Genomic DNA, 17,263 nt, shown 5'->3' on the forward strand with positions numbered 1-17,263 from the left:
CAAGGCAGCACCCTAAAGAGTACATAAGTCAGGGGCCTCCCTGGTGGCGCAGCGGTTGAGCACTGGGTTGCGAAGCTGCCCGCAGCCTCTGCAGCACCGGCTCGATCCCTGGCCACCAGGTGAGGGTCCCACATGGTACACAGACCTATCCTGCCGCCCGCTGCTCCCCCCAGCAGTGTACTTTGTCAGTCTCCCTGTTCTGCTTTCTGCTCTGGCTCTGGTGAATTCTCTTACCCTCCCGCGCTACTGACTGTACCCCAATGCTTGCATAAATAAATAAACAAATCTTTAAAAAAATAGCAAGGTAGAGTCATTTTGTGTGTGTGTGTGTGTATATATATATATATATATATATGCACATTTCTATACAGACTTTTTCTTATTTACGATGATTTTTGTATTATCAGAGGGCTTCGAGACAAACATGCCCTACCACTTTCCATAAAAGAACAGTAACATCAATTTATACTGATTATGCTACTAACAAGGTGATATGATTAAAATTATTAATTATTATGATACTACTTATAACACCGATAATTCCATGTTATTAAGGTAAGTTCTGGGAGTTGACTGCTTTCCCAGGGCCTTTGCGCCAACTAAACTTGTTCTGGGATGATCCTTTGAGCCATTCCAAAGGATTCAGCACCCTGCTTGGACAATGCAGGCATCCACACATCCTGTCTGGTACAAGAGTATGGCATACACTACGGGGGTGGGGGGAGGAGGAGAGAAGGGATTAGGGCCAAAATAAGGGGGGAATATAACCAAAATGAAAATGAAAATGCATACATTGTGCAAAAATGAAAAATGATGTAAGAATTATATAAAATTTTTTTTAAAGAAGTTTAAAAAAAATGTTGACCATAAAAAAAAAGAGTAGAGAATACAGAAGAAAGGATAGGCAATAAGACCTACTGACCAGTATTCTCCTAGAGACTTCCTATACTTACCTCCTTCCAGGTTTGTGTGTTGTTTGTCTTATGGCTGCTGTCCACAGCTGCCTGATAGTCACCGAGGTGGACCAGGGTAGAAGCCAGGCAAGCAAAGTTAGAAACACTGCTGTATAGTAGCTTGGCAGCCTCATACATCCCCTCCTGGTAGCAGCGGTCTCCAACCTGTGAACAGTGGGGTAGCTCTGCTCAGATATTCCTCTATGGGCAGCTTCCTCAGCCCCAGGCTGAAGTTCTAAGTGGTGTATTTCTGTCTCTGGAAATCTGTATTTTCCTGATCATACAGAAACCTGGGCTGCTGCAGAACTCGTTTAGGACAAAGAAAGTCCTGCAGCACCCGCACCAGCAACCTTGTGCCTGCTTCTGTGTGTGCTGGCAATTATCTCCCACCAGTGTACCTGGCAGGCCTGGTGGCAAGCTGTGCTCCTTGCTGCTTCCAGACCAATTTTCTCCCCACTGAAAACTGCTAACTGGGAGTCTCATGTCAGGGATCAACCATCAGTCTTCATTCTGCTGCCACCTACAGATCTTTCTCATTCCTTGACAGCTTTAGCTTTCTTTGACTTTCTATGCTCTGAGGATCCATCTTCCTCACAACAATAGCCAGTCACATCAAGAAGATGTGGTACATATATACCATGGAATATTACTCAGCATTCAAAAAAGATAAACACATGCAATTTGCAGCAACATGGATGGCGCTGGAAGGGATCATGCTCAGCGAAATAAGCCAAAAAGAAAAAGAAAAATACCGGATGGTCTCACTCATAGCAGGAATCTAGAAAACTTAAATAAGGGATCAGGAAAATGAATAACTATAAGAAAGTGAAAATCAAAATCAACAAAAAACTATGAACCAGAGACACTTTTTGGGGGGTGAGGGCCGGGAGGGGAGGGATTGGGGTCAGAATGGGGCATGTGCAGTTGTATGGGGGAATATAAAAATAAAATTTATTATTTAAAACAAACAAACAAACAAACAAACAATAGCCAGTCACTGTCAGAGAGCTACTATCCCAGGAACCCAGGAGCCCTAGCACAAGAACTCTATCTACCAACTGCCTCCCCTCCTTTCCAGCTCACTGCCTCAAGCACCCCAACTCCTGCCCCACCACCCCCTATCCTTGTCAGGCCCACGTCCCCCCTGCTGGCAGCTCAGGTGAACTTGATTGTATTTGCGTGGCAAATCTCCAGTTCCACACCTGGAACTACAGAGTTAAATACAGGTAGCTGAGTCCCAAAGTACCAACGTGTCTCTCTTAACTTCATGATACTAACCCCAGAGGTACAACACTAGCAATCTTACTCCCTTACCCCAGGTAGAAACCTTGTCAACAACTTCCCATTCTTTTCCTTTCCTCAAATCTCCAACTCTTAAATTTGAATACCTGGCTTCCCACTTCCTGAAGAAAGAAACTCTATGAGAAGAACCCTTCCATAAGCACTGGGACCATGCCTTCCCACCTTGCTGTGTCTGTGGGCCTCACCTGGCTAAGGTCAACTCTACTAGCACATATGACCTCAGACCCTCTCCCTTGTGCCAGACCAGGTCAGCGCCCTAGCAAACCCCTGCATCAATTTTGTTCTCTGTACTAAATCATGCCTATAGACGTAAGGAACTATTGTTATTTTTTTCAGCACAAAACTACACCAAACCAAACAAGTATCATTTTGACCTCAACTCAGCTGTTGGCTACCACTCTATCTCTAACCTTCCCATTAGAGCCATTCCCAGTCCATGAGTCTTAAGAGCTATCCTGTCTCCTCCCATCTTCTCTGGCCCTCCACCCTCCCTGCACCTCACCTCCAGTGTAACCTGCATCCATGTTTTTGGTTCCAGTCTAGAATTCTCAAAAACCTAACTCCAGAATCTAGCTGACTAGACCTCCTTAGACACTGAGTAGAACTCAAATTTATTCAAATATGAGTGATGATTTCCCAAGGTAGGCTTCAAACACTGCCACATTACTAAGCACTAGTCCATCTGTCCAGAAGGACTATTCCATGCCCTGTTGTGTGAAGGGGCATGGAGTTTTCTAACACTCATTAATTTTCTGATTGTAAAGGTAATTCTGAGAGTGATGGTCACTGGCTAAAAAGAGAACTTGGTAAAGTGGCAAGTAAGAAAATAATATAATGTCACCAATTACATATCTCAGAGCTGTTCACTGTTTCCATGAGATTTTTTCCCTAGACATATATATTTATTACACGGTATAATTCAATTATCACTCTGCTTGAATTCAGATTTCTATGTAAGTTTTTTCTATCACAAGCAAGGTTCTCAATACCTGTAATAGCTATGTTATATTCCATGGATGAGTATTGTTTAAGTAGCTCTTTTCTTTAGCTGGATATTGGCTTTCCATTTTTACTAGCATAAATCATCTGAAATGATTAAATATTTAAGCATAAAGCTACCTGGGCTGCTTTTACTTTCTTGGGATGGACTTTTACATATAGACTTATAATGTTCATGAGTAAATATAAAATTTAAATATTTTATGCATTAGATAAAGAGCTATTTTCCTTTGTGTCTTCTTCCAGGGCTTATATGTTTAAGACTTCCTTCCTCACACAGAGTCAAATAAATATTTAAAATTTTTCACTAAGATGAGAATAATTCTCATCCTTATTCTCTCTTAATCTTGGACTAAAAAAAAAACAAACCAGATTTCAAGGAACTGGTGACAGCAGTGGATATATTGATAACTTATGAAGTTAATAAGAGATACTTCATTTATTGTTCTGACATTTTTCTTAAGGCATTTTTCTAATATTTGGCTATATTTCTAATATTTATAACTATAAATTATTTGTTGGAATGTCACTAATATTCCTAGAAGAGTTAATCTGTATTAACCCACGGTATTTTCCAGGTCTACAACTATAAAAAGACACTAGAATTTTTAAATTATGCTTTCATTACTTTAAGAATTACCAAATCACCAGTAACCTTTTATGACTAATACCATTTGTTCCACACAACCAAGTCAGTGAGTTTTTCTTTCTTCTTCAATTTTTTTTATAAGTATTACTCATCATCTTAAAATAATAAAGATACAACTATATTTAAGCATATTTAGGGTCTAGTTTTTATATATCTAATATTTTTCTGTAAAGGACATTCCTTTTCCCCATGAATCATGTTCTAAATGTCTCTGCTTTCGAAATACTGCTCTTGTCAGATACTAAAATTAAAGAGAGTGAAGATTTTATGTACTTTTATTATCACTTTGAAAAGAGAACAGATTTTAGACCAGTTATTTTCCCATCCCTTTAGAGTAGATTAAACATTCAACTATTTTGTCTAAACTCCTGAAATAAAGATAAACTGAAAAAAATAAAAATTTTCACTAAGAAATACCCTCAACTTTTACCATTGTTCTTTTATCTGGAATTAAATTTTGGTGACCGAATTCAATGATGAACTTTTAATCCCTTTCAAAAGTCTAAACTAAGTTCTAATAATTAATCTGGACTTACTTTGAAATAAAGAATTCCACAGTTCACATCTGTGTTGTTTTCAATAAACTGTACATTCTTTCATGAGAAGAGCATATACAGTTACTGTAATGGTAAAGGACATTTCACTATCCCTTTCTCTCTCATTATCACCTTTTCTAGATGTAACATTTTACCTCCATGGCAAACTTTACAATTATTTAGATCTTTCTTTTATTTAATTTTTTTTGGCAAGTTTATTTAAACATTTTGTCTTTTATTCCTACTTGAAAAGGAACTTCCCCACCAGTGCTGTCTGATAATCATACCATAAGCATAGTGCATACATGCACAGGATTGTATTGCTGACACTTGAGAAAGTTATTAATTTTCAACACATCTCTTTTATCTCACCAGTTACTTAGTTCACTTTATTCTCTGGTGGTTAATAGCTAGAAAACCCACACATTTTCCTGACACCTTTTTCCTTGTGGGGAGGAGGAGTATCATTCTGATATGCAGAGCCAAGGACAAGTCAAGATTTGAGGAGCTTTCATTTGTGTAGCAATGACAGTAACAATGGACTTAATTCACTGTGTGGCTTATTTTTCACTATCACAAATCTGTGCCACTCTAAAGAGTGATCCCAGAACTAACTGCAGCAGTTCAGTCCCATGAGGGCAAAGCTTACCTCCTGGATGTGGGCAGTGTTGGGCCCATTAACACAATCTTCTAGCTCAGGGAAATGGTGAGTTTTAGCCAGGGCAAAAATAAGTTCAGTCTCTATATAGGAATCCTTGTACTTTTTCCTGGCCATATGAAGGAATTTAACCAGATCCTCCCAATGGTCTTAAAAAAAGAGAAGAAAAACAGATAGTCCAGAGCTGCTAAGTTAACAAAGGACTCAATTCCTCCCATTCTGACCTCAGCCAAGTCATTGGCCTTCCATCCCACTGAAGGCTTGGGCTCCAGATAAGACATAGAAGGTCTAGACTTTGCCTCCCACAGAGGGCCCTATCCCAGGTGAGAGAAGAGGAGCAACAAAACCACATAGGAGCCATCCTTGTGAATGGGAACCTCCATGTAACCAGAGTGTTTATTCCTGCCATTGGAGAGGATGGCACCAACTGAAAAGACAAAGAAACTTTGGGTGTTATTCTCTGACCTGAACATTATTTGATAATGATATTCACTGCACTTAAACTATTTAATCTTGTAAAAACGGACAACAGTTTACTGAAGAATTAGTGTCATTAACAGAGTAATATTTAACTCAGACTCTTTTGGAAAACTTTCATTCTGCTGTGTCTCCAGTAGTTCTGGAGGCCTAAAACATGTACATTTCCAGGAGGGCCATACCCTTGCTTTCCAGGCTTCAAGCTACTAAGAAGCAAAACCCAGTGAAGAGGAGGTTCACTCACTGCTCCTGCTGGCTGCCTGAATGATGTCCAGGTAAGAGGAAGGGTCATCAGCTTTGAGGTAGGAGTCAATGGCTTCCTTTACCAAGTCTTCCTGGAGCTGGGCTCGGGCCAGCCGACTCCATACAGCAGGTTCATTGCATCTTTCTGAAAACTCAAAAGCTCGGTCTAGGTTTCCAATGTGCTCAATTAGGACCTAGGGGTTTACAAGAAAGCTCTTATTCTCTAAAATAGTTAACTCCAGGGAACAGATTCATTTTTGTCCAGTTTCATATTCTGTCTAAAATTATACCATTTCAATTCAGTCCAAAACAATTAGGCATTATGCCTTGTCAGATAAATGAAGAACTGTTGTATAGGGAGGATGATGCCAAATGGAGAAAAGACACTCCAACAAGAGGCAAAAATAAATGGAGACAGCCAAGATAAACTTTTTGAGTCAGGGGCAGGACACAGGCATTGCCTCCTAATCTTGGGAGGAGAGAGAGTATAATGGGGCATACAAGGTGCAGAAGTTTCAAAGGAGCTGTTATAGGGAGTGAGATAACCTCATCTTCCAGGAAAAAAGGCTTACAAGACAGTTTGAAAGGCAGAGCAAGCTCAAAGCCCATGTGTGAGCAAATAAGGAGGCTTCTAGGGCCTCCCCAGTGGTGCAGCGGGTTGAGCGCCACGTGTGAAGCTGTCTGCAGCCTCTGCAGTGCCAGTTCAATTTCCTGCCAGCTGGGGAGATTCCCACATGGTGCAGCAGACCTCTACTGCCTTGCCTGCTGCTCCCCTCAGCAGTGCTTTCTGCAGTCTGCCTGTTCTGCTCCCCGCACTGTCTCTGGTGAATTCTCTCATCCTCCCGTGCCTCTGGCCTGGACCCCAGTTCTGGTATAAATAAAAATAAATCTTTAAAAAAAAGGTTTCTAGAAAAGAGGTTTTACATATTGGTGAAAAATGGTAAAGGAAGTGGAAGGAATTAATGAATGCTGGTAAGAGTGTAGTTATGGTTATGTTCCATGGCTTGTAATTAATTTGGAAATAAACTTAGAAAAAGGCTGACAGACTGGGAGGAAAGGGATGAGGCTAAAAGCAGGCAGAAGGGCTGGCAGGACTGCTCAGGGAGTTGAAGCTTCATGGGGCTAAAGAACTGGAACAATAATCCCAAGTGAGAGCCTCAGAATCAGACCCACAGTCACCAGGGCTAGCCTTATATTCTTATGTCAGGTGCCCTGGCCCAGAAGAGGAAATGACTGGAAAGAGGCAGGGATAACAGACAGCTGGAAGGAGCACCAGCAGAGAAGGCGGCAACAAGCTGGGAAGATGGACCACTGGTGAGGAGCAGAAAAAGAGCACAAGAATCTGAGATGCACTGGACAACTGGAGGGTCTGACACCCTCACAATAACTGGAGGCAGAGCATTAGAGCTTAACATGATGGCACTTAACAATTCACCTGGATTGCTGATACATTCATATCAAACTTGTGGAAAATGGCGAAGGCCTCCTCGTACAGTGCACTGCTGATGGCAATGCTTGCAATGTCTGGGGCGTCATAGTTGTCCAGGCGGCTGATGTAGTCCATTACCCGTGTGTGGTCTGCCTTGATGGCAGTCAGGATCAACAGATTCTGGAGATTCCTAAGGAGAGGTAGCTGGACTCAGGGGAATGAAGTTTCATACAACACTCTTTGGCCAATTTTAAAAAGCATTTAATGCACAAAGACAACTGATAAGTAGATGTGGCAGAATCCTTATGAAGTATATAGGGTCTGAAGTTTTGGGGAAGAACTAGCTAAGAAAATCAATACTACTATCCCTGGAGGGCTGCTGTTACTTCCCTATCAGCCCACCATCTGCCCCTATTTCAGAGATGTCTGTTCTGAAATGTGCTATCAGTGCTCTGCGGTTCTCTACAACTTCACTACATATATTGTAACCCTAAGTGGTACAGGTAGTTTTACATGTTTTTCATCTTTCCTTTTCTTTAATCATATTAGATGCATTCTTGTAACACTCTTGCTTTACTCAAAAACGTGGGGGAAAATCAATGTAATATACCACATTAAGAATCTTTTTCTTTATTTTCTTATACCACTGTTCTCCCTTCAGGTGTAGTCCACATAGTTCTCCCACCACCACAGCACCCATGAGCTGTCACTATAGTCCCTTGTGCTCATCCCTCCTCTCTTTTGACCCCATCCTTCCCCATCCCTTGCTGTTTACCTCAAACTATGGTCAGCTTGCAAATTCTTTTTCCTTACTGTTTTCCTTACATAGTTTTCCTATATTCCACTTATAACTGAAACTATTCAATATTTTTCTTTTTCCTTTTGACTTATTTTGCTTAGCATAATCTCTTCCAGCTCTATGTTGCTGCAAATGACATGAGTTCATCTTTTTGTTCACTGAATATTATTCCATTGTGTATATATACTATAACTTTTTTTTTGGTAGCTACAGTGTATCTTTTTATTATTTGTAATAAAACTGGTTTAACTTTATGGTAATGGTTTTCCTCTATTGGCATCTTAATATTATAAGACTTACAGAAGTAATCACTGTCATTGTGGAAATTTTAAAATATAGTTGACTTTTTTTTTAAAAGATTTATTATTTACTTATTTATTTATTTATACAAGCACTGGGTACAGTCAGAAGTGCGGGAGGGTGAGAGAATTCACCAGAGCCAGAGCAGGGAGCAGAGCAGGCAGAAGGACCGAAGTACACTGCTGAGGGGCGCAGCGGGCGCCAGGAGAGGTCTGCGTGCCATGTGGGACCCTCCTCCGGTGGCCGGGGAGCAGCTGGGGATTGAACTGGCGCTGCAGAGGCTGCGGGCAGCTTCGCAACCCAGCACTCAACCGCTGCGCCGCCGGGGAGGCCCAAAATATAGTTGACTTTTAATAGCACAGGTAAGGGCATAGGCCCCCATTCTGTGGAAAATCCTCATATAATATATAGTAGACTCTTGTTACTGAGGGTTCCACATTTGGGGATTCAACCTGCTTGTGTGAATCATGAATATGGAACCAACAGGTGGAAAAAAATCTACATATATTGACTCTAGTCCTTCCTTTCCCCGCCTCTTCCTCCACCCCCCCCCCATAGTGTCTCTCTGGTTTATAGTTGCTTGTTAATTTTGATTTTTACTTTGTACTGATTAGTCTTTTTCCTGGTCTCTTATTTAGGTTTTCTAAATTCCTGCTATGAGTGAGACCATCCGGTATTTTTCTGCAAAATAGAAACAAATGGAAACTTCTTCAAGTTGATAAAGGACATTTACACAAAACCTACATGGAACACATCATTCTCAATGGTGAGAGTTGTATTCTTCTTCCCAGGGTCAGGAATGAGAAAAGGATGGTAAGCGTTTACCAATTCTATTCAACATTGTACTGGAAGCTTCATTCAGGACAGTTAGGCAAGAAAGAGATAACAAGCATTTAGATTACAGGTGATTGATAGGAAATGCCAAGCAATCTTAAAAAAATATCCTAGAACTAATAAGCTCAACAAAGTTGTAGAATATAAGGTCAACACACAAAAATTACCTGTATTTCTTACATGCTAGCACTGCACACTCGTGAACCAAAAAAGGGAGCTATTTCAATGCCAAGAATATAAATACACATAAATCTGAAAAATGAGTTACATGATTTATATGCTGAAAACTACAAAATGCTGGTGAGAAAAATAAAAATCTAAATAAATGGAAAATTTTAAATAATCTAATAAATAATAAGCAATAAATAATTTAAATAATCTAAATTGAAATCTAAATAAATTTGTGTTCATATATTTAACATAGTAAAGATATCAGTTCTCATTTTGATCTATAACTATCATGTAATCCCAGTTGATTTTATTATAGAGAAGCTAGTTCTAGATTTTCAACAGGAACAAAGTTAGGGGCCTCCCTGGTGGTCTAGGGGTTAAAGCTCAGTGCTATCACCATGACGGCCTGAGTCTGATCCCCGGCCAGGGAGGTAACCCACATAGCGTAGCAAACCACTCCTATCTCTCCCACTGCTCCCCTTAGCAGTGTATTTCAGTAAATCCACCTGTTCTGCGCTCTACTCTGTCTCTTGTGAATACTCTCACCCCCTGCACCTCTGGTCTACACTCCAGTTCTTCTACAAAAAAAAAAAAGAGAAAAAAAATAGAAGAATCATACTACCTGGCACTGATTTTTGACAAGGATACAAAAGCAATTAAATGGCGAAAGCTTCCATTAAATAATGCTGGAACGACTCTGCATCCATGAACAACAATAAAAAATGAACCTTGGGCCTCCCCAGTGGTGCAGTGGGTTGAGCGCAGTGCTTTGGGGCTATCCTCTGCCTCTGCAGTACGGGTTCGATTCCTGGCTGTCTAGGGAGACACCCACATGGCATGGCAGACCTCACCTGTCTTGCCTGCTGCTCCCCTCAGACGTGTCTTCGGTCCATCTTCCTGTTTTGCTCCCTGCTCTGTCTCTGGTGAATCTTCTCACCCTCCCTCATGCACATGTGGCCTGTACCCCAGTTCTTGTATAAAATAAATAAATCTTAAAAAAAAAGAATTCTTGGGGAAAAATGAACCTCAACCTAAATCCTACATCTTATTTGATTCTGAAACATAGATCTAAATATAAAATGGCAAACTATAAAATTTTTACAAAACATAGGAGTGTTTGTGACCAGGGATCAGGCACAAAGTTTGAGACTTAACACCAAAATACATTGCACAACAGCTTAAGAACTGAACTTGACGAAAATGAAAACTTTTGCTCTGTGAATGATACTGTTAGGTGAATTAAAAAGAAGTTACATATTAGGTGAAAAAAGTCACAAAGCACATATCCAGCAAAGAACTTGTATCTAGGATGCATAAAGAACACTTAAAATTCACCAGTAAAAGAATGAATAACCTATTTATAAAAAACAGGCAAAAGACGTGAAGAAGAGACATTAGCAAAGAGGACATACAGATGGCAAACAAGCACAAGAAAAGTTATTTAGCATCATTAACTGTTAGGAAAATGTAAATTAAAACCATAGTGACATACCACTATTTGCTTATTAGGATGTCTAAAATTAAAAAATAACCAAGTGCTGAGTAAATATGTGGTGAACTTTTATTCTCCCACATTGTTGGTGGGAATACAAAATGATAAAGTCACTCTGGAAAACAACAACTTGGCAGTTTTTAAACAGTTCAACATACAAATACCATATGACTTAGTGACTGTTGGGTATGTTCAAACAAAAATTTGGACACAAATGTTTATAGCAGCTGTATCATGATCATAATCACCCTAAAGGTCCTTCAATGAGTGAATGGATAAACTGTGGTACTTCTTCTTTTTTTTTTTTAAAGATTTATTTATACAAGCACTGGGTACAATCAGAAGCGCAGGAGGGTGAGAGAATTCACCAGACCCAGAGCAGGGAGCAGAGCAGGCAGAAGGACCGAAGTACACTGCTGAGGGGAGCAGCAGGCGGCAGGAGAGGTCTGTGCGCCATGTGGGCCCCTCCTCCGGTGGCCGGGGAGCAGCTGGGGATCGAACTGGCACTGCAGAGGCTGTGGGCAGCTTTGCAACCCAGCGTTCAACCGCTGCGCCACTGGGGAGGCCCAAACTGTGGTACTTCTTATAATGAAACACTATTCAGAATAAAAAGAAACAAACCACTGATGTACAGAGCAACTTAAATGAATCTCAAAGGCATTATATTCAAAGAAAGTTGTCAATCTCAAAAGATTATATATTCTGGGGTCTCCCTGGTGGCACAGGGGTTAAAGATAGCGTTATCACTATTTACAATAGGCAAGCTATGGTAACAACCCAAATGCCCCAAAACAGATGACTGGATCAAGAAGATGTGGTACATATACACAATGGAATATTACTCAGCAATCAAAAAAGATAAACTCATGCAATTTGCAGCAGCATGGAATGAGCTGGAAGGGATAATGCTCAGCGAAATAAGCCAGAAAGGAAAAGATAAATACTGATGGTCTCACTCATAGCAGCAATTTAGAAAACCTAAATAAGAGACCAGGAAAAAGACTAATTATAATAAAGTAAAAATCAAAATCGACAAGCAACTATAAACCAGAGACACTCTACCAGAGTGGGAGGGAAGGGAGTAGGAACAAAACAAGGGGGGTGGGTATTATATGGGGACTATGACCATGTAAAAAATATATACAAAAAGACAGCACTATCAAGCTATCAACAGCCACTGCAGCACGAGTTCGATCCCCAGCCAGGAAGCTACCCACATGGCGCAGCAGACCTCGCCAGACTCGCCCGCTGCTCTCCCAGCAATGTACTTCAGTCAATCTGTCTGTTCTGTTCCCCACTCTGTCTCTGGTGAATTCTCTCAACCCCCCCCCCACCCGTACCTCTGACCTGTACCCCAGCTCTCGTATGCATAAATAAATCTTTGAAAAAAAAGTTTTTATGTTCTGTGATTCCCTTTATTTTTGAAAAAGCAAAATTAAGCGATGAATGGAGAACAGATGGGTGGATGCCAGGGTCGCAGGTTTGGGGAATTGTAACTACTCAAGGTAGCTCTCACACAAGGGAGTTTTTATAGACACAAATCTGTTTTGTATTCTGATTGTGATGAGAACATGAATATGTTAAAATTCCTGGTGCTGTTCATCCCCCCCCAATTTTTTTTTTTACTGTATAATAATTAAAAAGAAAAAGTATGAGGATTTAGGTTCTAAGATTCATCCATGCTGCTATATTCTTTTACATTGCGACATGATACTTAGGATGGTACCACAATCTATTCATCGACATTGCTCTCAGACCTCTGCTACTGGAAAATCATGCTGCTATGAGTATTCCTGGACATGTCTCCTGCTACAAGTGAGCTGAGCTTCTTTGGGTTTCATATCAAGAGTGGAAACAGCATCTTCCAGCATACACTGTTTTTCAAGTGTAATGAGCATTCCCAGCAGGGTCTCTAAGAAGCCTACTTGTTCCACATCCTCATCAACATTGATTAGGAGAGGCAAATCCTGCTGTTCTGCAGGAGGAAAGGAATGGCTGATGAGGCTGAATACCAGCTTTAAACACACCAGCTGTTTTTCTCTTTCTGAAGGATTGCTTAAGTGCTTTGCTGAGTTTTCTATGGGTTGTTCAAATTTTCTCTAGTCATACTATTCATTTGCTGGTTATATAAGTTGCAAATGTTATCTCCCTTTTTTAATATAGTTTAACACAATCCTATTTATCAGTTTTTCACAAAAGGCTTGTACGTTTTTGTCACTGACTTAATAGGCCATTAGGCCATAAATATATTTTTCTAAACATAAACTCTAGTATAGTTTTGTCATCGACTAAATCTTTATATAGTATAGGATGTCTAATTTCAATTTTTTTCCATATGGTTAACCAACTGTTCCAATATTACTTAATGAAAGTCTATAAACCATCTGTATAGCCAGCTTTGTCATAAATGTTTAACATATGTGTTGGTGTATTTTAGGGCTCTTTATTATAATGGTTCATTTCTCTATTCCTTGGCAAGGTCCGTGTATTTTAGTTTTATAATAATTCTAATTAGAGTAAGTAACTTGCCATACAAACACCCACTCCCACCTCTTAGATAATTTATTATTTGTTTTAGGAACATCTTGACTATTCTTGAGGCTTTTCTCTTTTTGATTTAAAAATTTAAATCTTGTCAATTTCCATAACTATACAATGGATTACTATTGATTATGTGTAAATGGGTAGGTTGTAGAAGTTAACTTTTTGTTTATGTCTTCTGATTTTTTTCTTTAATGTTTGCTTACTGAATAATACCAATCTTTCCAGCAAGTTTACAAAAAGCACAATAACTGTCAACAGTTGTATTTGTTCTTATGTATTTAAAAAAAGATTTACTATTATATTTATATATACTTTTTAATATACTTAATGGATTTTTACAATTTAGTTGGTCTATCAATTACTTGGAGGGGTATATTAAAGCCAGCCAATATGGTGAATTTGCCTGTGTCTCCTTGCGGTTTCATCAATTTTTGTTTTCTATATTTTGAGGTTATATTATTAGGTGTATTTACAATTTCAGAATTATCTTCCTGGTGAACTGAAAACTTCATCATTATCATTATGTTCAGTCTTCTACTTCAATAATGATTTTTATCTTAAAGTCTCTTTTATAATATATATCTGTGTGTGTGTGTGTGTAGATTACATGACATATATTCGATATTAACATAAGGTTGGGCCTCCCTGGTGGTGCAACGGGTTAAAACGCAACCTATGAAGCTATCCGCAGCCACTGCAGCATGAGTTCGATCCCTGGCCAGGAAAGTGACCCACATGGCGCACCAGACCTCTCCTGATTCGTCCCTGCTCCCCTCAGCAGTGTATTTCAGTCAATCGGCCTGTTCTGCTCCCCACTCTCTCTCTGGTGAATTCTTCACCACCCCCACACCTGTGGCCTGTACTCCAGTTCTTGTATGTATAAATAAATAAATCTTCAAAAGAAAAAAAAGATGCTTTATCTGGTGAGAGATGATAAAACTAATCCAATTTTAAAAATTAACATAAGGTTAATGAAAAGTTGAAAATAAAAGGAGAAAAATGACTTCGCCCAGGCATTTTCCTATTTTTTTCATTTTTTTAATTTTCAACTTCCCACTAATCTTATGTTAATGTAATTTGAAACCTTTGCATCATTTAATTACCCTATTATCCTATGGCTTTCACTGAGACGTGAGTAGTTTACTGTCAGTCGAATTCACATTCTTTGAAGGTAGTTTATTTTCTCTATGGCTTCTTTTTTTAAAGATTTATTTATTTATACAAGAACCAGGGTACAGGCCAGATGTGCGGGAGGGTGAGAGGATTCACTGGAGACAGAGTGGGGAACAGAACAGGCAGACTGACTGAAATACACTGCTGAGGGGAGCAGCGGGCGAGACAGGAGAGCTCTGCTATGCGTTGTGGGTTGCTCCATGGCCGTCTGGGATCCAATCAGCGCTGCAGAGGCTGCGGACAGCTTCACAGCGCTGTGCTCAATCACCTGCGCTCAACCACCTGTGCCACCAGGGAGGCCCTTTCTCTGGCTTTTTAAAAAATTTTTCTTGATGTTTTGCAGTTTTGCTATAATATGTGTAAGGGTGGTTTTAAATATTAATCCTTCTTGGGATTTGCTGGACTTCCTGAATTTGATAACTAGAATTTGGTCATTCTTCCTCCATAGACTATCTCTCATTCTCTGCTCTGACGCTCTGATTAGACGTCCTTTCAACCTGTACATCTTTATTTACTTGCTAGCTCATTAAATCACTTCAAGAAATCATTTGAATATTTTAAGTTTTTCCAATGATAAGGTATATCCAATTATCTAGCTGCCTGGTCTACCACACTACCACCCAGACTTTTTCCACCTGCATATGAAACTATGTTTGATGAAGCAGGTAGTTCCAGAAAGAACAAAACCTTGAAGGTCCCTTGCATGTTTGAAAAACAACAGTTTATCAGAATTATCAGGACAGAGTAAGAACCACCTTTAGGTGTCCCTTTGTGGGAAGTACCTACAAGCTATTATCCATCAAAGGAGGCTGGCCAGACAGCAAGACAGAATATTCTAGTCACATTAAGGACCAGCAATTAGTGATGGCTTACGATTTCATTAAATTATAACTTCACATTCTATTATTTACCATATAGTATTTTCAAGTTTAAAAATAACACATACACACACTGTTTCCCACAATACCACAGATCTCAAAAACATATCTGGACTACAAAATAAATGTAACAATTTATAAAAGAATTTATAATTTTAATATACTATCTGTCATTATCAGTGTTTCTGACAATGAATTTTTTTTAGAGGCATGTTTTTATTTATTTGTTTGTTTGTTTTGTTTATACATGCACTGGGTACAGTCAGAAGTGCGGGAGGGTGAGAGAATTCACCAGAGCCAGAGCGGGGAGCAGAGCAGGCGGAAGGACTGAAGTACACTGCTGAGGGGAGCAGCGGGCGGCAGGAGAGGTCTGCACGCCATGTGGGACCCTCCTCCGGTGGCCGGGGAGCAGCCGGGGATCGAACCGGTGCTGCAGAGGCTGCGGGCAGCTTTGCAACCCAGCGCTCAACCGCTGCGCCACCAGGGAGGCCCTGACAATGAATTTTTAAGTGCAGGTAACTACTGGATGAGTACTCAGTGTGTTGAAACTGTTACCTCCAAGGTGTTTGCATATGCTATTGCTTCTGCCTATAATGCTCTTCCTATCCTCTAAAACAGTACTAAAAGAGCACCAGAGAACAATGACACCATGGGGAACAGGTCACTGTTTGTGTGTTCTCACCTGAGTACTCACAATTGCAAGACCATTCAGGCTCAGAGTATAACAATGGAGTTTATTTTTTAACAAACAAGAGATTGGAAAAACAGGAAGAGTTTCTAAGGCCACAAGTGGCCAGCTGTCTCACCCAAGATAGTGTCTGTAGTATCCAGTAGTCCCAAACAAAGGCCACTCATCTACCTGTCCCATCAACAAGACCCTAGAGCTGCTGGCACAGCAGTCAGCAGCACACCAGGGTCCAAGTCACGATGGCATCTGGAGGTACTCACAGGAGGGACTGCTGAGGCGATACCGCATCAGCTCACAGCAGCAGTCTGAAGGTTGGGTTAGACAGCACTGGGCACTAGACTGGACAGTACCTGGCTCAACAGTACAGGAGGTTGATCAGAAACAGTAGACAGTTCTTAAAGGTGACCACAAACAGAGTGACCAGTCACCAGTGCCAGTCTGTACTGCTTAGCAGTGCTGGTCAGCACAGGTCACCAAGCGGCAGTATCAGAAATATCACTTACAGCTCTTTGCAAGCCACTGGCCCTATTCAATAGCCAACAGCTCTTTGGGACACCACTGAGGCCAATGGTTCTGTTTCCAGGTAGAGCAAGAGGCAAGACAAGAGGTAAGTACAGGGACCAGGATTCTGCGAAGGTCTACAGAGGTCTGGAGGCCTGCAGAAGTCTGGACATCTGTGAGGGAGTCTATAAAGTCCTGTGAAGGGCTGCTGAATCCCACAGAGGTCGTTTGCTTGATGTTTCTTCTTCAGAGGCCTTTTTTTTTTTTTTTTAAGATTTTTATTTATTTATGCATACAAGAACTGGGGGTATAAGCCAGACGTATGGGTGTGACAGGGTTCACCAGAGATAGAGTGGGGAGCAGAAGAGGTGGATCTACTGAAATACATTGCAGAGGGGAGCAGTGGGCGAGATAGGAGAGGTCTGCTGTGCCATGTGGGTTAGCTCCCTGGCTGGGGACTGAACTCATGCTACAGCAGCTGGCAATAGCTTTATAGTGTTGAGACTTAGTACCTTGAGCCACCAGGGAGGCCCCTTCTTCAGTGGCCTTCTGCTGAATACTTCTTCTTTGGAGCCTGTCTGCTGAATCCTTTTTCAGAGTCTGTCTGCTGAATGAATGAAGCTGGCTCCTGCACTGC

The 17,263-nt window shown here is 40.6% G+C and overlaps 1 protein-coding gene across 1 annotated transcript in view; it reads right to left on the reverse strand.

Moving 5' to 3' along the window:
- The window catches only part of CLTCL1 (clathrin heavy chain like 1), a gene marked incomplete at both ends in the record, with an annotated part of 148,746 nt that overhangs the window by 15,374 nt on the left and 116,109 nt on the right, over nt 1-17,263 (reverse strand). The window contains 4 exons of the mRNA XM_084245481.1: nt 954-1,118; nt 5,089-5,246; nt 5,819-6,011; nt 7,253-7,436. Of these exons, the coding sequence (XP_084101607.1) occupies nt 954-1,118; nt 5,089-5,246; nt 5,819-6,011; nt 7,253-7,436 (700 nt within the window). The remainder of the gene's footprint in view (nt 1-953; nt 1,119-5,088; nt 5,247-5,818; nt 6,012-7,252; nt 7,437-17,263) is intronic.

The sequence above is a fragment of the Talpa europaea genome, assembly GCF_964194135.1.
Source record: "Talpa europaea genome assembly, chromosome: 10".
Taxonomy (NCBI): domain Eukaryota; kingdom Metazoa; phylum Chordata; class Mammalia; order Eulipotyphla; family Talpidae; genus Talpa; species Talpa europaea.